This window comes from Amblyomma mixtum, chromosome 1, assembly GCF_055824585.1.
Source record: "Amblyomma mixtum isolate Tamu chromosome 1, ASM5582458v1, whole genome shotgun sequence".
Lineage (NCBI taxonomy): Eukaryota > Metazoa > Arthropoda > Arachnida > Ixodida > Ixodidae > Amblyomma > Amblyomma mixtum.
In genome coordinates, this window is record NC_143012.1 from 98,641,779 (window position 1) to 98,658,743 (window position 16,965).

At 46.0% G+C, this 16,965-nt stretch overlaps 1 protein-coding gene across 1 annotated transcript in view; it reads left to right on the forward strand.

The window, feature by feature from the left end:
- LOC149367299 (uncharacterized) overlaps positions 1 to 16,965 on the forward strand; it is a 42,519-nt gene that overhangs the window by 13,680 nt on the left and 11,874 nt on the right. The window contains exons 7-10 of the mRNA XM_089554967.1: positions 2,023 to 2,088; positions 3,450 to 3,519; positions 9,804 to 9,922; positions 15,360 to 15,455. Of these exons, the coding sequence (XP_089411093.1) occupies positions 2,023 to 2,088; positions 3,450 to 3,519; positions 9,804 to 9,922; positions 15,360 to 15,455 (351 nt within the window). The remainder of the gene's footprint in view (positions 1 to 2,022; positions 2,089 to 3,449; positions 3,520 to 9,803; positions 9,923 to 15,359; positions 15,456 to 16,965) is intronic.

The following is a 16,965-nucleotide window of genomic DNA, read 5'->3' on the forward strand; positions in this document are numbered from 1 at the left end:
TGCTGCACGGGCGCCTCATGAGTGCTGTTACGCGGGGTCGCCGTGGTTCGTGGCCGCTGCGAAAGTTCGTCTTAGCAGGACCAACCATATAGTCTCACATTGTTCATCTTATCCAAGAATTTCTCTTAACCAAGTTTATCGTAACGGCAGTTGGCTGTAATTTGTACTTCTGTGAGCCATCATTGTGTTTTTAGGCAATGTATATAAGAACTATGCCATAGCAGAACTGCGTGCAGATTACTGAGCGTACTTCATTTGCTGCAACCATTCTGAGTCCTGATAATAGCATGCATTGTATGGTTTGTTTACCAACATAATTTTCTTTTTTTGCATGGTAGACTTTGTTTGACTGCTGAAAATGGGCTTCAGCTGCGTGAAACTCAATTTTAAGCTCTTTGGGGCTACGATAGGGATCATCGTATCTTCTGTGTGGCACAAAAACTGAAGCACAGTGTCTTGATGTCGAGAAGCTTTTGCACTCCATCTTTTTGTTTTCTTTTCTTAAATCTGGATTGTTTTTCTGGCCTGATTACTATCCTGGGCACACATTGAGAGCCTTAGGGCGTGTTTGCTGTTTGGCCGAGATAGAATAGTGCCTCTCATGGTGGCAAGTTGTGTCCCTGTCGAGGGAAGTTTCCTGACCAGTTGAAAGTTAGTCGGGTACAGCTCACGAACCCGCACGCCAACCACAGGTATCAACCTATTGTCACCCCGCCGCGGTGGCTCAGTGGTTACGGCGCTCGGCTGCTGACCCGAAAGACGCGGGTTCGAACCCGGCCGCAGCGGTCAAATTTCTTTCGAGGCGATCGCCCGTGTGACGTGCGATGTCAGTGCACGTTAAAGAACCCCAGGTGGTTGAAATTTCCGGAGCCCTCCACTACGGCGTCCTATATAGCATGGGTCGCTTTGGGACGTTAAACCCCAATAAACCAAACCAAACCAACCTATTTCCATGATGCTGTGGTTCACCATCTTCCACATGCTAGCAGCTGAGGCAGCTGGTACGAGACATTTGACCGTGACGTCATACAAGTATAGGCTGAAGGGTCATCCTTCGCGATGCATCGGTCGGGAGCCTTATTGTTGAGCTGTGTCTGACTGCATCAACCCAGCAAAACCTTGACAGAGGTGTGAGCAAGGCTATTTGCCGTTCAGTCGGGGTACACGAGCTGCTCTCGGGGCCTGCGAAAGGGCAACACAGGAGTGTTCCAGAGTGATGGAACACGACTAATGTGTACAGGTGCATTTCTGCCGAGCCTCTTTCGAGCTGAGCATGCAGTGCTGGCAGACAAGAGACGAAGGAAGGCCGAGACACACAGGGCGCTGAACTAACAACTTTAATATCAAAGGAGGGTAATCTGCACATTTTTTTACAGTACCCAAGAAGGCAGTGATTGTAGGGCACATTCGCAAATCAAGGCAAGAAGCAATAAAACCAGAAGAAACGGGGGAAGCGTGCAGGCGCATATTGAACCCACACTACAGAGAAGCAGAAAAATGAGACTCCAGTGCCTTATGTTTTTGTGTTTACCTTGTTGTAACACCTGTGTGGAAGGAAGTGCTTTGTAGTGTCTCAAGATTAGCCACACAACGTAGACTTCCACTCGTAGCTTGTAGCTACGAGTGGAAGTAGCTTTGTGACTTTCGCAACTCTTCCATGTTGAGCTATTGCAACTGCTGATGCAATAGTAGGTGAGGGAAGAAACGCGGGTTAATGACATCCTAGTGGAAATCAGTAGGAAGAAATGGGCTTGGGCAGGGCATGCAATGCGTAGGCAAGATAACCACTGGTCCTTGTTAGGGTAATGGAGTGGATTCCAAGAGAAGGCAAGCGTAGCAGGGGACGGCAGGAAGTTGGGTGGACAGACGAGGTTAAGAAGTTTGCGGGGATACGGTGGCCACAACTGGCGAAGGACAGGGTTAATTGGAGAGAGACATGGGAGAGGCCTTTGCCCTGGAGTGGGCATAATCGGGCTGATGATGATGATGATGATGACGAGCTGCTGATGCTTCTTGCTGCAGGTTGAGCTTCAGCACCGGAAGGGGGAGCAGATTCCCTCTGGCTGGGCAATCAACGGTAGTGGGGAGGTGAGTTCATGGTCTAGCCTCAAGCAAAGGCCGACTTTGCTTTGGTAGGAGGTTTAAGTTACTCAGTGAAAATGCAGTCGCTGATCGATATTTCGAGTGACCAAAATTGGGTATCCTTACTGTTTGGACAGTTTTTTGAAACTCTATAATGTCATGAAGTTAGCAGCAGGATTTGCTTTTTAAAAAACTTAATTATCCGAGATTTTTTCTCAGTCCCCTTCAAGTGCGAAAAACTGGTAACCAAAACACAGTTGGTGTAATCTAATTGTTATAGAACATGGAACCTTCAGCCTGCTGGTAAACGAAGTTAAGTATATAGACCACAAGGCTGGCCCTTTGAGCTAAGTGATATTTTTCTGTAGTGTGTATATGTTCAGAAGGATTCTGACTTGCTGAATCCTAAGAGATCATGGAAGCTTTGCTGATCATTTGCATTATCCTTTAAACGAGGTCCAGGAACTGGTTCGTTAAGAGGGGACGGGGGTCTTAAAACTGACCTTTTTATTTGTGGCTAGAATCTCATGAAATTTTGCACACAGATGAATTTTTTCTTCTGATTTCCAAAATGTAGTCATAATTGAGCTGGTGGTCCTAGATCAAAAGTTATCCGAAATTCTAGAGTGTAATTAGGTAATTTCTTATGCAGCTTTAATGAACTTTCTCATTGCATTTTGTTGCTTTCAATTACATGAATTGATAGCCAGAGAATTCCCATACCTGATGACATTCTTACTTTTTTTGTTTAGGCCATGTATAAATAGCAATTTACAATTAACTTAACGAGTTGCAGCGTCAAATACTGCGACCTTTTACTCTCGACGTAGTATATCAGGATGACATGTCTTTAGAGAAAAACGAAGAATGTCACCGGGTATGGGAACTCTCTGGCTATCAATTCATGTAAATAAACACAACAAAATGCAATGAGAAAGTCCATTAAAGCTGTGTAAGAAATTACCTAATTACATTCTGGGCTTTGTAAGATCTAAGACCACCAGCTCAATTATGATTACCTATTTGGAATCAAGATAAAAACACATCTGTGTGCAAAATGTCATGAGATTCCAGCCATAGATAAAAAAGTTAGTTTTAAGACCCTCGTCCCCCCCCTTAACTCTCTTTAGCCTCGCTCATTGTCTGTTCAGGTTCGAGAAGTAAACTTGTTTACCAAATCACAGTGTGTCTCATTGAGAAATATTACAGAAACTTTGAAAATGTGATTGCAGTGAAATATAAGTCAGTTGAAGCTCTTGTCTGGTCTTATCTAGGCTTTTTTCTTGTTAAGCATGGCAGGCAAAACTGTTGAAGGAGGCTGGGGTATTGCTGGAAGGGTGCATCATGCTTTGCTCTTACTCCTGCAGGTGACCAACAAGCCTGAAGAAGTCCTCAGTGATGGTGCCTTACTGCCACTGGGTGGAATGATGGAGACGAGTGAGTTGATGTGTTCACGTGGCCTGGCGATGATGTTCCTAGGGAAAGAGAGGATCGAACAGTGTACTATACTTCTTGCAGTGGCATATTATGTGCAGCTGACTGGAGTAGTGCTGTTGTTTCGCCGTCCTCGGCATCATCCGAATTGATTTCATTGCAGGACAAAGGCCTTAATGACCAATGACCTTAAATTACCACTGTCTTGCAAATTATGTCACTTGTTCATGCAATAGGGTGCTAATGTTGTTGCCAAGTTGAGATATAATAAGTTTACGTTGCCTTGGGGCAGAATTCCACTCAGAGTGCGAGTGAACATCAAATTTTATTTGCTGCCACGGTGGCTCAGTGGCTATGGTGCTCGGCTGCCGGCCCGAAAGACGCGCGGGTTCGATCCCGGCCGCGGCGGCTGAATTTCTTGGGTGGAGAAATTCTAGAGGCCCGTGTGCTGTGCGATGTCAGTGCATGTTAAAGGGGCCCAGAAACACAATCTTAATTAACTGTTTTGCCTGTTGATTGCATACAGTGAGTTATAATGGTGCTATTAGCGTCGGTAATACCGCGTATATTCCGTTTTTTAATATCTTAATGTCCTCCCAAAAACAACTTCATGGCTCTGATGGTGTCCCCACACAGTGGCGGGTTTTTAGCAGCGAATATGACATCACCTGGCGTGAGCTTGATGATCGGACAAACAGTAAATATACTGTAAATTGTGTGAATAAATAGAGGCACATTTTGTCACCTGTCTGCGTTTCGTATTAGATCAACGAACACAACTTGTTCATCTTAGATAAAAGCCCTGAAAAGCAAGTAGAATAAAAATACACCACCAGGGGCTCTGGCATGGAAACAACGCTGCCAGTCTCAGCAAGAACGAGTTACAGAGAGCAGGCAACCATGGAGTGCAAACTTCCGCGACGTGCTCTGGCTGGCTGTTTTGATTGGTAATTGCGCCAGGTGCCGTCATTGGGAGAGCGAAATAGGAGTGGGAAGCCCCGCCAAAATCGAGTTGAGGGCAGCGTTTTGTTTGCTTGTATTTTGAAATTTCTTCACTGAATAACTCCCGTTCCTGTGCATCGATTCCTGTAATTCTTTTTAAGTCAGCATCTGTGTGACATAAAGAACCCACCTGAAGTATAGCCGGTATCCCCCCAAGCAGTGTTTCGCAGCCCCTTTAAGGAACCCCAGGTGGTCGGAATTTCCGGAGCCCTCCACTACGACGTCTCTCATAGCCTTAGTCGCTTTGGGACGTTAAACCCCATAAACCAACCAACCAATCAAATTTTATTTTCCGTGCATACCTCAGCATTGCGAGGTGCAGTAAGTTTTCCCAGCATTTTTTACAGTTGTGAAATGTTTGCCCCCTGCTCTGGTGCAGGCTTTTTAAACAGCAGCTGTAAAGAATCGTTTTGTTTAACCCAACACCCAAAGACTGTAGAGCAGAGTGTTCATTATTACACTGTCGTCTGAACAACAACAACTTGCAGAAATCCCAACACTGTATGAATGAAATTACAGCTTTTGCCGGTGCTTAAATAAAGCAAATGGAAGTGATGCATAGTCGTGGTAAGTTACCAAGGCGATCACTAGAAAACGGTATACTGTAAACTCCAGAGGTGTGGCACATCCTCTGTCGCATGGCTATTTTTTTTTAAATTTATTGTGGACAGATGTTTGAGAATCGTCTCTGAAATTGTTTGGGGCATAAAAAAAAGGTTTCGAAATGAACCTGTGCATGTCAGTTCGACGTAAATGATTCAGCAAGGGCAGGCAGGGCAGCCCCTGTTGCAGTCACGAATGCTATGCCAGAGTAGAGAGTTTCAGTTTTGACCCTTTAGTGGATGTGGAAGGGCAAGAGGGTCCGTGTTCGCATCTTTTCAATTTCGTGTACAACTGAAATTCGGTAATGCTTGTACTACCTTCGAAAAGCCTTGTAGCTTTCAGTGGTACTTCCATCTGCGTGAATACATGTCTCCTTGTTTCGGTTTGTTGTCAGTTAGATCACATAGTTGCAGTGCATATTTCACAAAAAATTTGTTCGACAGGGCCTAAATTGTGAGCACTGTCAGCAAGATTTCAAACTTCCCTAAGTTATGAGAACTTCACTTTACCCGAAGGCAGCAGTGTTGCACAAGACAAGACCCACAGCTGATTGTTGCGTGCTTGTACAGGTGCCATCAAAAGTGAATGGAAGGCAATATTAATGAAAAAAATCATTGCCCCCCCAATTCATGGATCCCTGAATACATAAGTGCAGCCTAATTGTGATTTTGCGAATTGCACTGTGCCCCAACAGACATAGACCATTATGCTTTAGATTTTAAAAAATTAAATTGTTTCGACAAAGTCGCCTTCCATTTACTTTTGACGCCGAGTGTACATATTGCCACGCTGGTTTGTCCATGCATGCAGCCTGGTATTACCTGATATTGCAGATGCTATTACCTTCACTGTCACCATCAGCTGAGCCAGCTGCATAACCTCTCGCAGTGAGCTGCAACAAATTGTTTTCGTCCAGCTGTGACCACCCTGTCCTTGTAGCATTGGCTAAGATACAGGGGTGTTGTGTTGCGATCATGGTTGAAAAGTAAGAACTTGTGTATGGATGTTAGCTTAGTTGTTTGTGATGCCATCCTTAAAGCAAAATTATGAATTGTGGGCTTTAACATCTCGAAGCGACTCATGGGCTATGAGGGACACCAGCTCTGGATTACCACCTAGGATTCGACCACCTGGGATCGTTTAATGTGCACTGACGTTGTGCAGCACATGGGCACTTCTCCATTTGGTCTTCATTGAAATATGCCCACCACGGCCGAGATCAAACCGGCGACAGTGGAACCTGCAGCCGAATGCCAGAGCCACTGATCCACCGCGGCGGGTGACTAATGATAAATGAATGATGATGTTGTCAGTGTTCAGTGAAAGCGTGCACCATCTGCCGTGCTTACAAATTGTACTCTCAAACCTAACTATATCGAACTTGGTTGGATCGAATTATCCTTTATATGAAATAATTTCTGAGCACCGTAAAACTGCAATGTGAATGTATAGGAAAATGTATGTCTGTATAGTACAAAATTTGCCGTATTTACTTGGATCTAGGCTAGCCTCAATTCCAGGCCAACCTCTGAAATTCAGAAGGTCAGAAAATAAAAAAAGCTTACCTCGAATGTGAGGCGAATGAAAAAAGGCATTGACTGGGACTAGAACGTGCATCTTATTACGCTTGCGACGCTCGTCGTAGCACGTCTAATGCTCATTCATCATCGTCTTCATTGACATTGCCATCCTCTTTGTCACTGGCTTCTTCCCAGAGCGCATTGTCCTCGTTTCGTCCAGCACGTTCGAGGTGCCGCACTTTCGAAAGCTCTGCACAATCAGCTCGGGCGCAATTTCTTCCCATGCTGTGGCGGCCCAGTTCTCCATTTGGCTAAGTGAAGCACGCTTGATGCACCCGGTCGGTGTGAGTTGATGGTCTTGCTGCATCAGCTATTTGTTGTAATGCTTCCGCAGCCTGTCCTTAAACGGCTTGTTGATAGCAGCGTTGAGCGATTGCAGCTGGCTCGTCATACCTCTGGTATTACCGCAATGTCCGTGCCGCCTTCCAAAGCACAGACTTCATGGCATCTGTCAAGTGGCCGCGGTAGGAGTCAAGAACCACGAGTGACTCCTTGAACAACAGGGCCCTGGCATGGCATTGCCAAACGGTCTTCACCCAATGTCTGACAAAGGTACCTCTCATCCATCCATTCTCATGAGCGCACACAAAGACGTTTTTAGGGAAAATTTCTGCAGCTGGAAGTGTCTTTCACTTAGAAAAGATGCAAGGCGGCAGTTTTCACCCATCGGCCGTGCAACATAACAAAACGGTAGTATGTTGCTTCTCATGCCCAGCAGTTCTTACTTTCAACTGTTTTGCACCCTTCTCATTGACTGTGTACCTCGGGCATGCTGAAATACACAGGGGCCTGATCGGCGTTCCCAATTTGGCCCAGTCTGTACTCCTTGTCCAGCCGCTTCTTGATAACGAAGCGCTGGAATGTGACCAGCTTCTCCTCAAAGTCAGGGGTTAGGTTTTGGCACACGTAAGTCCGCCTTCGCAGGCTGAGCCCAAAACGCTTCATGGAGAGAGTGACCCAGCCACTGCTGGCCTTAAATTGGGTCCGAGCAATGCCTCTAACATTTACAATCTCCCTCGCTTTCGCCTGTATTATCTTCGTCATCATGAGCATTGCACTTTCCTCTTATTCAAAGTCGGTGACATCCTTCTCCACATCATGGTGTCGCCCACTCTTGGGTACAGTGAAGGTTATTCGCTTTGCAGCGCAGTTGAAAAAGCTTGTTCCGCTGCTTCCACCAGTGGCTCATGTTCTTCTCGTCCATGCCAAAGTCATGCTGAGCTTGTAGGTTTGAAGTTCTCTCCGGCTCCAAAACTACCTTCCGCTTAAAAGCCGTGGTGTAATGACATCACTTGGTGGGCGCCATTGTGCTGCGAACACCGGGCACTTCTCGAGGTCACAAGGTGACGGAACACAAGCAAGCACGGAACGACGAGACCTTTGTTCACAATGTGTTCACAGCAAGTAAAATGGAGCCTGCAAGCTGCAAGTCTGTGGCCGCGAGGTGGCATTACATGTCTAGAGGTTGCGGGCAAACTGCATCCTTGAATCTAAGTCGACCCCCAACTTTCATAAACGCATTTTAAAAAAAAAGTACTGGCCTAGATTCAAGTAAATATGGTAGCCATCACTTCTGATACACTGAACTTTTGGCAACACCAGTTGACTCGAGAAGCTGGCTTTCCATCAGCACATCTCTGGAGGTTATCTTTCCCACTGCTAAGTAGTGCACTCAGAGCAATGGTGATGCTAGTTTTCCATGACGTAGGTGGTGGGCGCGTGCCCATATAGTAACCAGAATAAGCATCTTTAGTGCATTATGCCTGTTGTAACCGCACTGTCACGCAGTTCGCACATCTGGTGTGTTGCGTTGCCATCGGCAACTTTGCATGGTTTTCGTTGCCTCTTTGTGTGTGCAATGGCAGCTGCAAAACGGCAGAACCTCCTGTTTTCCATGAAACTGGAAATTATCAAGCGAGTTGAACAAGGTGAGAAGAAATCGAATAGTTGCATCGTACAACATTTCGAGAAGCACACTGAGCATCATTTTCAAGAACAAGGCTGACTTTCGGGCTAAAACGAAGCAGACACCCAGCAGAAAAAGCAGTTCTGCGTTGCTTGCAGAATGCGCTTTAAGTTCCAGTGACCGACAGGTCCAGTTGAGGGGCGTGGATGACCTGCAAACATTTTGCCGAGGAGCTGAAATCTTGGAACAACAACCTGGAGAGCCAAGATCGCAACATCTGCCTCATTGTAGACAAGGGCTGTGCCCACCACTGCAGGGCTAGTTTCAGCAGCATTGCACTTCATTTCCTGTCGCCAAACACTACATTAATGCTTCAACCATTGGACCTGGGAATAATCCACACGGCGAAGGTTGGCTGTAGTAAACGTCTAATTGTATGGCTCCTGCAGAACCTGAGGATTTGAAGAAACTCAAATATCGACCTCTTAGGCACCCTGTCTGTGCTAAGTGGGTAGGGGAATGATGTCAAAAATGAAACTATGCAGAACTGCTTCTGAAGTTCTGGTCTCCACTTTCCTAGAGAAGAAGGTGCAACTTCTTTGTTGTGTGAGCTCGATGAAGCCGTTGTGGGGCTTGAAGATTTGTGGAACCAGTTGTCTGAATTTCTTGGTGCTATTTGGGATGGGTCAGCCGTGGGTTACTTGGTCTCTGAAGATGACGATGTTGAGACTGCAGGAGAGCTCATGGACAAATACATCATTGCTGACTTCACAGATAATCAGGACAGGATAATCAGGATTCGCATGCAAATTGTGACGAGGACTTGAGAGAATCTGAGCCCACGTGCTTCATGCGCTCAGCATGGTTCGTCGCTTTGTGTATCGATGCAAGGCTGTGGTCTCAACTGTTGCATCGAAAAATGTGTTCTATCTGAGGCAATGAAAATGAAGCATAAAAAATTCATGCCTATTTTGCTCGGTAATCTGTGCGCAATAAGTGGCTATCATAGAAATACATTTTTTTCCATCTCAATGAGTCTGTGTGTTGTTAAATTTACTGTTATTTTGTTAAATAATTACACATTACGTCGAACTCATAGGCGTTTTTTTGCGAGTTCAATATAGGGGGGTTTGAATGTACTAATTTTATTGTCTCATTGGCCATCATCACTTTGTGTTTATTATGACGCGTTACAGGTGGCTACAAGGGCTATGGTCTGGCCATGATGGTTGATCTGTTTTGTGGAGTGCTCAGTGGCGCCCAGTATGGCACCAACATTCGATCCTGGCTGAATGTGACAGACCCAGCAGATCTGGTTGGTATTGATTCTGCATTTTTTTATGAAGGTTCAACTAAAGGTCCTGTGCCACTGGTATGTTCGGATACAACTCGAGAATGAAGCGGCAAATGGCCCTCAAAGAAGCCCCTCCAGCCAATGGCGTCGACCGATTCTCCCCCTTGACCGATCCCTTCGGGCATGCTAACATGTAGTTTCAGGGGGTGGCAGATTAATGGAGAACGACAACGGCTTAATCGGATTAACTGCAGCGCCATGAAAATTGGTCAACGCAGTTGTCTGAAGGGCCTTCTTTGGGGGGCATCTGCTGCTTCGTTCTTTAGTTGTATCTGACTATAGACTTGCGTCAAAATGCTTGAACTGGCCAGATTTTGCAATGAGGTTATTAACGATGCATTATAAATTTGAAATCAGCGTCTGTGCTCCGAGTATAGTGTTAAAGGGAACCAATTTTTCACTCCTGAGGTGCATTGTACAGTGACTAACAGCCATTGTAAGTTGAGAGGGGCATTTGTCTTTTAGCTGAAGACTTCAACAATGCATAACAAAAGAAAAGCAAATTCTCATCCCCACCCTGCATGACCTTGTCGCCATGCAGTCTGATTAATGAGTGTGTTGTAGGTTGCTTTAGTGAGGTTGTGGTTGTAGGGTTGTGGGTCCTGACTGTGTGTCAGATAAGAGGCTTTGAAACTGGACTGATGACTGGTCATGGGCCTTGCCCGAGCTCCTTTAGTAAGGCCTTGGAAATGAGACATTGTGCTACAGTCGGGTACAACTTAAGTCTGCAGTGAAGCTCCGCCCACATTAAGTCTCCACGCACAGAATTCCTCCATGACGAAAAAGTAGTCCGCTGCTTAAACGTTTCTTGTTACGTAAACAAGAAAAGAATTATGAGCTCTGGAATTTTGATACATAGATTGTTTGATATAGTCAAACATTAAAAAGCTGATTTCATTTACAGTTGCGATCGGCCAGCAGAGTAATACAGGACGCCACGGACCATGACCCAGTGTTAGCAACTGCTGTTTCTTTAAGTTGTATCCTACTATAGCCTGTTAACGGCTTGGTTGTGCCAGTTCTGAGACCTTTCTTCTGAGGACCTTTCTGCATACTGTTGTGAGTGTGGCTCACCTCTTGTGCTTCAGAGCTAATGGAGGATAGGCTGTCTTAGTGGGAGAAATAAAGCATTACCTGCCCTCTTTTGTGGCTTGGTTCCATTCATGCTTCAAGGCACAAGACAGGATCCGAGAGTTGTTCAGCCATGCAAAACACAGCAGTGGAAAAAGTCTTCTACCCTCGCTTTATTCCTCAATCTGCTACAGTCATAGAGTTTCTTACTATTACCTAGAGGGAAAGCTGGCGGCGCTGCACTTCAGCCACCATGGACGCCCAAAGCATCATGGGGCGGTGAGCTACTTGTTGCGGCACAGTCGTAGTTTTTTGGGAACATAAAGTGGCACTACTAAGACGTTTCATTCCGAAAACGCTATTCGTGTGTGCGCAGACGACTTTCGCGCGAACGCAGTGGGCAAAACCCATAGTAGTGAAAACGCGACGACACACGACGCCAATAAAAGGTTTCACTTTTCCGAAATGCCATTAAAAAACCTCTTATAGTAATTAAGCAACAGCATCTTTTTTGAAAACATATTTACTTTTAAAAGTGCGCCTGCTATTTACGAAATATTAGTTTTTATAGTGTTCACTACTTGGCCAATAGGAGAGCGAGTCGTCTCTTATTTTGGACAAACTTTGCACTTAAATGCTTTTCTGCTCGTTTGTTGCAATCATTAGACAAGATATTGAATGTTAGGACGTTTGTAGTTATCAAACAGCTTTATTTTTCTATTATTTTTTGGCCAAAAGTTGCAGTTCCGCAACAAGTAGCTCACCGCCCCATGATGCTTTGAGCGCCCATGGTGGCTGAAGTGGTCTCGAGGGGTCGCCATGCAAACTCCCATAGACGGGCTGCCAGCTTTCCCTCTAGGTAATAGTAAGAAACTCTATGGCTACAGTTGAACCCAGATATATACTCATCATCATCAGCCTGATTACGCCCACTGCAGAGCAAAGGCCTCTCCCATGCCTCTCCAATTAACCCTGTCCTTCGCCTCTTGCGGCCACCGTATCCCCACAAACTTCTTAATCTCACCCGCCCACCCAACTTTCTGCCGCTCCCTGCTACGCTTGCCCTTTCTTGGAATCCACTCCGTTACCCTTGAGGACCAGCGGTTATCTTGCCTTCGCATTACATGCCCTGCCCTAACATATTAAGGCGAAAGCCTTTAATGCCTCATACTGTGGTTAGCAGCCATGTCGGCAGCCACGTCAGCAGATGTGTCCACAGCCCTGTCAGCAGCCTCCACAGCTGTGTCCATGTCCATGTCAGTGTTTTGACAGTGTCCACTGAGATATGTGAAACAGTTACTACGTAACTTCCTTTCCTCAAATACAATTTTCAGTTTCTCCATTACAGCCCCTCTTCTTTCATTCCCACTTCCTCCCTTCCTGTACGGTGCGGCTCAGGTGTCCACCGAGATGACAGAGAATTACAGCGCCATTTCCTTTCCTCAAAAAGCGTTGCGTTCAAAGGGCAAGGCATTGCGAACAGGTGGTGGTGTTCCGTACAGCAGCGTACAACAGCGTACAACACGCTGTCACAACATGCTGTCATGTTCCACTCCTAAAGGCGAAGCTTAAGCGTCATCAATTACCAGTCAATTAGTACTTAATTATTAATTAGTAAATTGTCATTCATCATCATTTATGTATGACGTCATCCAGTGGTGATGTCACCAGTGTCACATAGGCAAAGTGGTGCAAAAAACGCTTTCACATCTGTGCACTTTAGACAGTCAAAGTGCCCCCTGAATTTTTTTCTTCCTCTTCACCAGATATATTAAACCCTGATATATCTAATTGTCTAAATTGAAATCACAATGTCTTCTTGAATATAGCATCGAAAAATGCAGCAGTATTGTCTACATTTATGAAACTCTCGTCAAGTGGAACATTCAATATTTCGAACAGGCAATCCATGCCACTGCAAGTGGTGCTCTTTGATCATTTCAAATGCATGGAGAAGAACCAGTTGTGCGGCCTTGGTTACCTGTTAGCTGTGCTGACACTGTGAAATGCATGACGAGGCGTATTTGGGGTGTGCCTGAGGATGGCCTTCGGTTTCTTGTACTTAATTTCCAGGGCACATTGCTGTCATGTGGCAAAGCCAACCTTAACAAAACCTAGCAGCAGTCCTAGCCTGGTGTACTTTGCTCACTTTGCTGCCAAAGGTATTCTGCAAAACAGCTTTACTGTTATTTGTGCACGGTCACCTTTTTGGATGGATAACGCCGTTGCAGCATCTTTGCCACATTTTCTATTGATACGTGTGTATTTTTTCATGGGCATCAAACTTGTTGTGCAGTCTGTGGAGTTGAGATATGCCACATATGAGTCATTCTGGGTTGTGTTCCCAGTGGGACTACGAACTGGAGTTGAGCACTCCTGTATTTTCCTAAGAACTATTCTAATCATTTAGACGTGGCTTTTTCACCGTTTGTTTTTTCTTCTGTGTTCATAGCAAGAACTCCCAGCACACATTTACACTGTTGGAGCAATGTAGTGTGCCATAATCACTCAACTTTGTGAGAGGATGCGGTGCTTTTTTCATCTACCTTGCCAGCAGAGGTGGCAAGTGCATCAGCACTGTTGATGACACCTTTTGAGAATAGTTTGATAAGCATGCTTGTCGCATAGTTCTGGTGTCTTCACTCCTGCTTCTTGATCTAAGAGACCCTTGTTTGACACGTGTCTTCACAGAAAGTGTTTATTTGACTTGTGCAAACTGTTTTGTGGCACATGAAGGCCTAGACGGAAGCACGGTGCAGTATGTGGATACACGTTTCTTTGCCCTGCTTTGCAGATGCTTTGTATCTGCCTTTTGTTGCATTAGCAACACTACGCCAGGTTTTTGCCTCGTCGCGTAGCCGGTGGCCGGTAGGCACGAATGGCCTTGAACAGCCGTTGCCTAGCAACTGTTTGAGCCGAGCTCCGGCAGGTGGCGTTGCCGTCGTTGGCACCGCGCGCATAGTCGCTCGCTTCCGCCAGATGCGTGCTCTCCGCCGAGGTAGAAGGTAAGAAGGTGGCTCTTCGCGGGGGTATATGTGCGCTTCGCCTCGGTGGAATCTTGTCTAAGGAGAAGCAACGGCGACAAGACCAAGCCAGAAAAAGACAACGCGCTCGAGGGACAGCAGAAGAAGGCGCTGCACGACTCGAAACGCGTCGCAGCTGACGCAACTGACCAGGCTTAGCCTGAGCTAAAGCGTGCCTGATTTCTTCACATTTTGTGGCACCCTCTGGGGAGTTGTGGAAATTCTTCTGCTGCGGGTTGAGAACAAACGCACGTGGGAGACGCAGGCACAGTCTGGTTCCGCGAAGGAGCCAGCTGCACGTGTGGAGTAGCAGGTGCGTGCTTGACAGCTGCCGCCACCTGTTGCATGCACCTGTCACTAACATGAGCTGCGCATGCACGGTAGGAGCTGGTGGTTTTTTCTCAACCAGTGTAGCTGGAGGAGAAGAGGCGAGCATGCGCAGAGCAGCCTTGTGAAAAAGGTGGATTAGGCAGGGCAGGCGTTTTGGATTATGAAATACAGTCAAGCCCACTTATAACAATATTCAAGTGCCATGGAAATACCATTGTTATAACCAATAATTGTTATAACAGGGTTGTACCGAAAAAAAGAAAAGACGACATACTTCATAGCATTTATTGACAGTAAATACCTGGAGGGGTTTGATTGTTCTAATGCCTGTAAAAGCTCGTTAATTCAAACTTCAGGGAACCGGAACAATGTTCATTGTTCACCGATGACCAAAGCACCGCCATCACTGCGCCACCGGGAGCTTTGCGCACCTCCATGTCACAGGAATCAAGCCGGCTTTTTGAAGCTACTCTTATGGGAAATTCAAGAAGCATGCAGAACCAAGGGTGCGGTGACAGCTGACAAGAGAAAGGCTGCGCTGGCTGCATGCACGCGCGCTGCACCGACTGATTGGGGATACGCATGGCGTGCATAGCCAATGCAGCAATGCAGCAGCTCTCATGACACGATGACGCCTGCCTCTTTTGCTTTCGTGGCGTTGCTGCGCCAGCTTAGTCCGTTGGTCGGCCCCACACATGCACGCTTTTGTGTTGTAAGCATGGTTTTGCTGGTGTGGTTGTAGCATTTCCTTCTTTCTTTTTCTATAATGGTTGACACTCAATTAGCAGATTTAATTGTTATAACCAATAATGTGCCTTGACAGCATTGCTATAAGCAGTTTATTTTACCATAGAGCACATGGCAAAGCTGATGGTGCCATGACCGACCATTGTTATATCCGATATATTGTTATAACCAGTATTGTTATAAGTGGACTTGACTGTAGTATGCAACAAATTATCCTACTTTTTCAGGGCCAGTGCTTTGTTGCAATCAACCCGGCTGCATTTGCTCCTGGCTTTGAAGACAGAATGCAGGACCTCATGAACATGGCACGATCTCAGGAGCCTGTGAGTGGTGTGGCGTGCAGTTGCAGATTGAAGTAAAAACCATTGAGCTTCAGTAAAGTTAAAAAAAAGCACTTGTACTAAGCTTAGTGGCTTAGAAGCACTTGTACTAAGCTTAGTGGCTTGGCCATTTAGTCCTGCATTTAGCCGTGCAGTGTGCACGTCAGCCATTGCCTCCCACCTGCTCTCTCCCTCTTTTCCTTCTCGCACTTGTCTTCTTCCTCCTCTCCCCTAAACATGGAGAGGTCGATTTCCCCGTCTCCACTCTGCCATCTGCCAACCTGGCACGGATCGCAGGTGGCAGGAATTTAATAAAATAAATTTAACTGAAGTGAAAATTAATGCACACAGTAATTAAAGTCTTACGGGTGGCGCTGTAGATTCTATGATAGAATGCAGGCTAACATGGCTAAACCAAAGCTATAGCAGCTTTCGCTGTAAAGTGGGAGTGGTACTATACAAGGAAATGTGCTTATTAGAAAGAATGCATGAAATTCATTCCTGTTGAACAAATTGGAAGAAAATTTCTCAGCTGTTAGCAGCTCTAAGGAATGAAGAAAGGCAGCCAGTTGTGTGCATTGCAATAGTTGGTAGCAACTGGAGCTTGCCAAAAAGGGAGTCAACTGTTTTGCCTCCTATGTGAATTAACCAATAGAATGTAACCAGCCCCCATATATGGCCTTCATTGATTACGAGAAAGCATTTGACTCATTTGAAACCTCAGCTGTCATGCAGGCATTGCGGAATCCGGAGGGTGTGGAAGAGCGTTATGTGAAATGTAAATGGCCGCACAGCCACCATAGTCATCCCAGTCAGCAAAGAAATTCGAATAAGGATGGGTATCAGGCAGGGAGACACGATCTCGCCAATGCTATTCACCGCCTGTTTACAGGAGGTGTTCCGAGGCCTGGATTAGGATCAATCAGTTAGACAGGCAGAGCTGGTGGGCCTAAAAATGAATATGTAGAAAACCAGAGTAAAGTTCAACACTCTCGGAAGGGAACAACGGTTTACAATCGGTAAGGAGGTGCTGGAAATGGTAAGGGAATTACTTGCACTTAGGGCAGGTAGTGACCGCAGATCCGGATCATGAGGGGGAAATGACTGGAAGAATAAGAATGGGGTGGAGCGCATTGGGCAGGTTATCTGGGATCATGAATGGCAGCTTACCAATATCCCCCAAGGGAAAAGTATACAACAGTTGTATTTTACGGGTATTTACCTGTGGGGCAGAAATGTAATGAAAAGGGTTCAAGTTAAGGGGAATGCAGCGAGCTGTGGAAAGGAAAATGATTGGTGTAACGATAAGATAGAGGAGGAGGGTGGGTCAGGGAACAAATGCGGGTTAATTGAAATCAAGGGGAAGAAGTGGGCTTGGGCAGGGCATGTAATGAGAAGACAAGATAACCGTAACAGAGTGGATTCCAGGAGAAGGCAAGCGTAGCGGGGGGCGGCAGAAAGTTACGTGGGTGGACGAGATTAAGAAGTTTGCAGAGATAGGGTGGCCACAGCT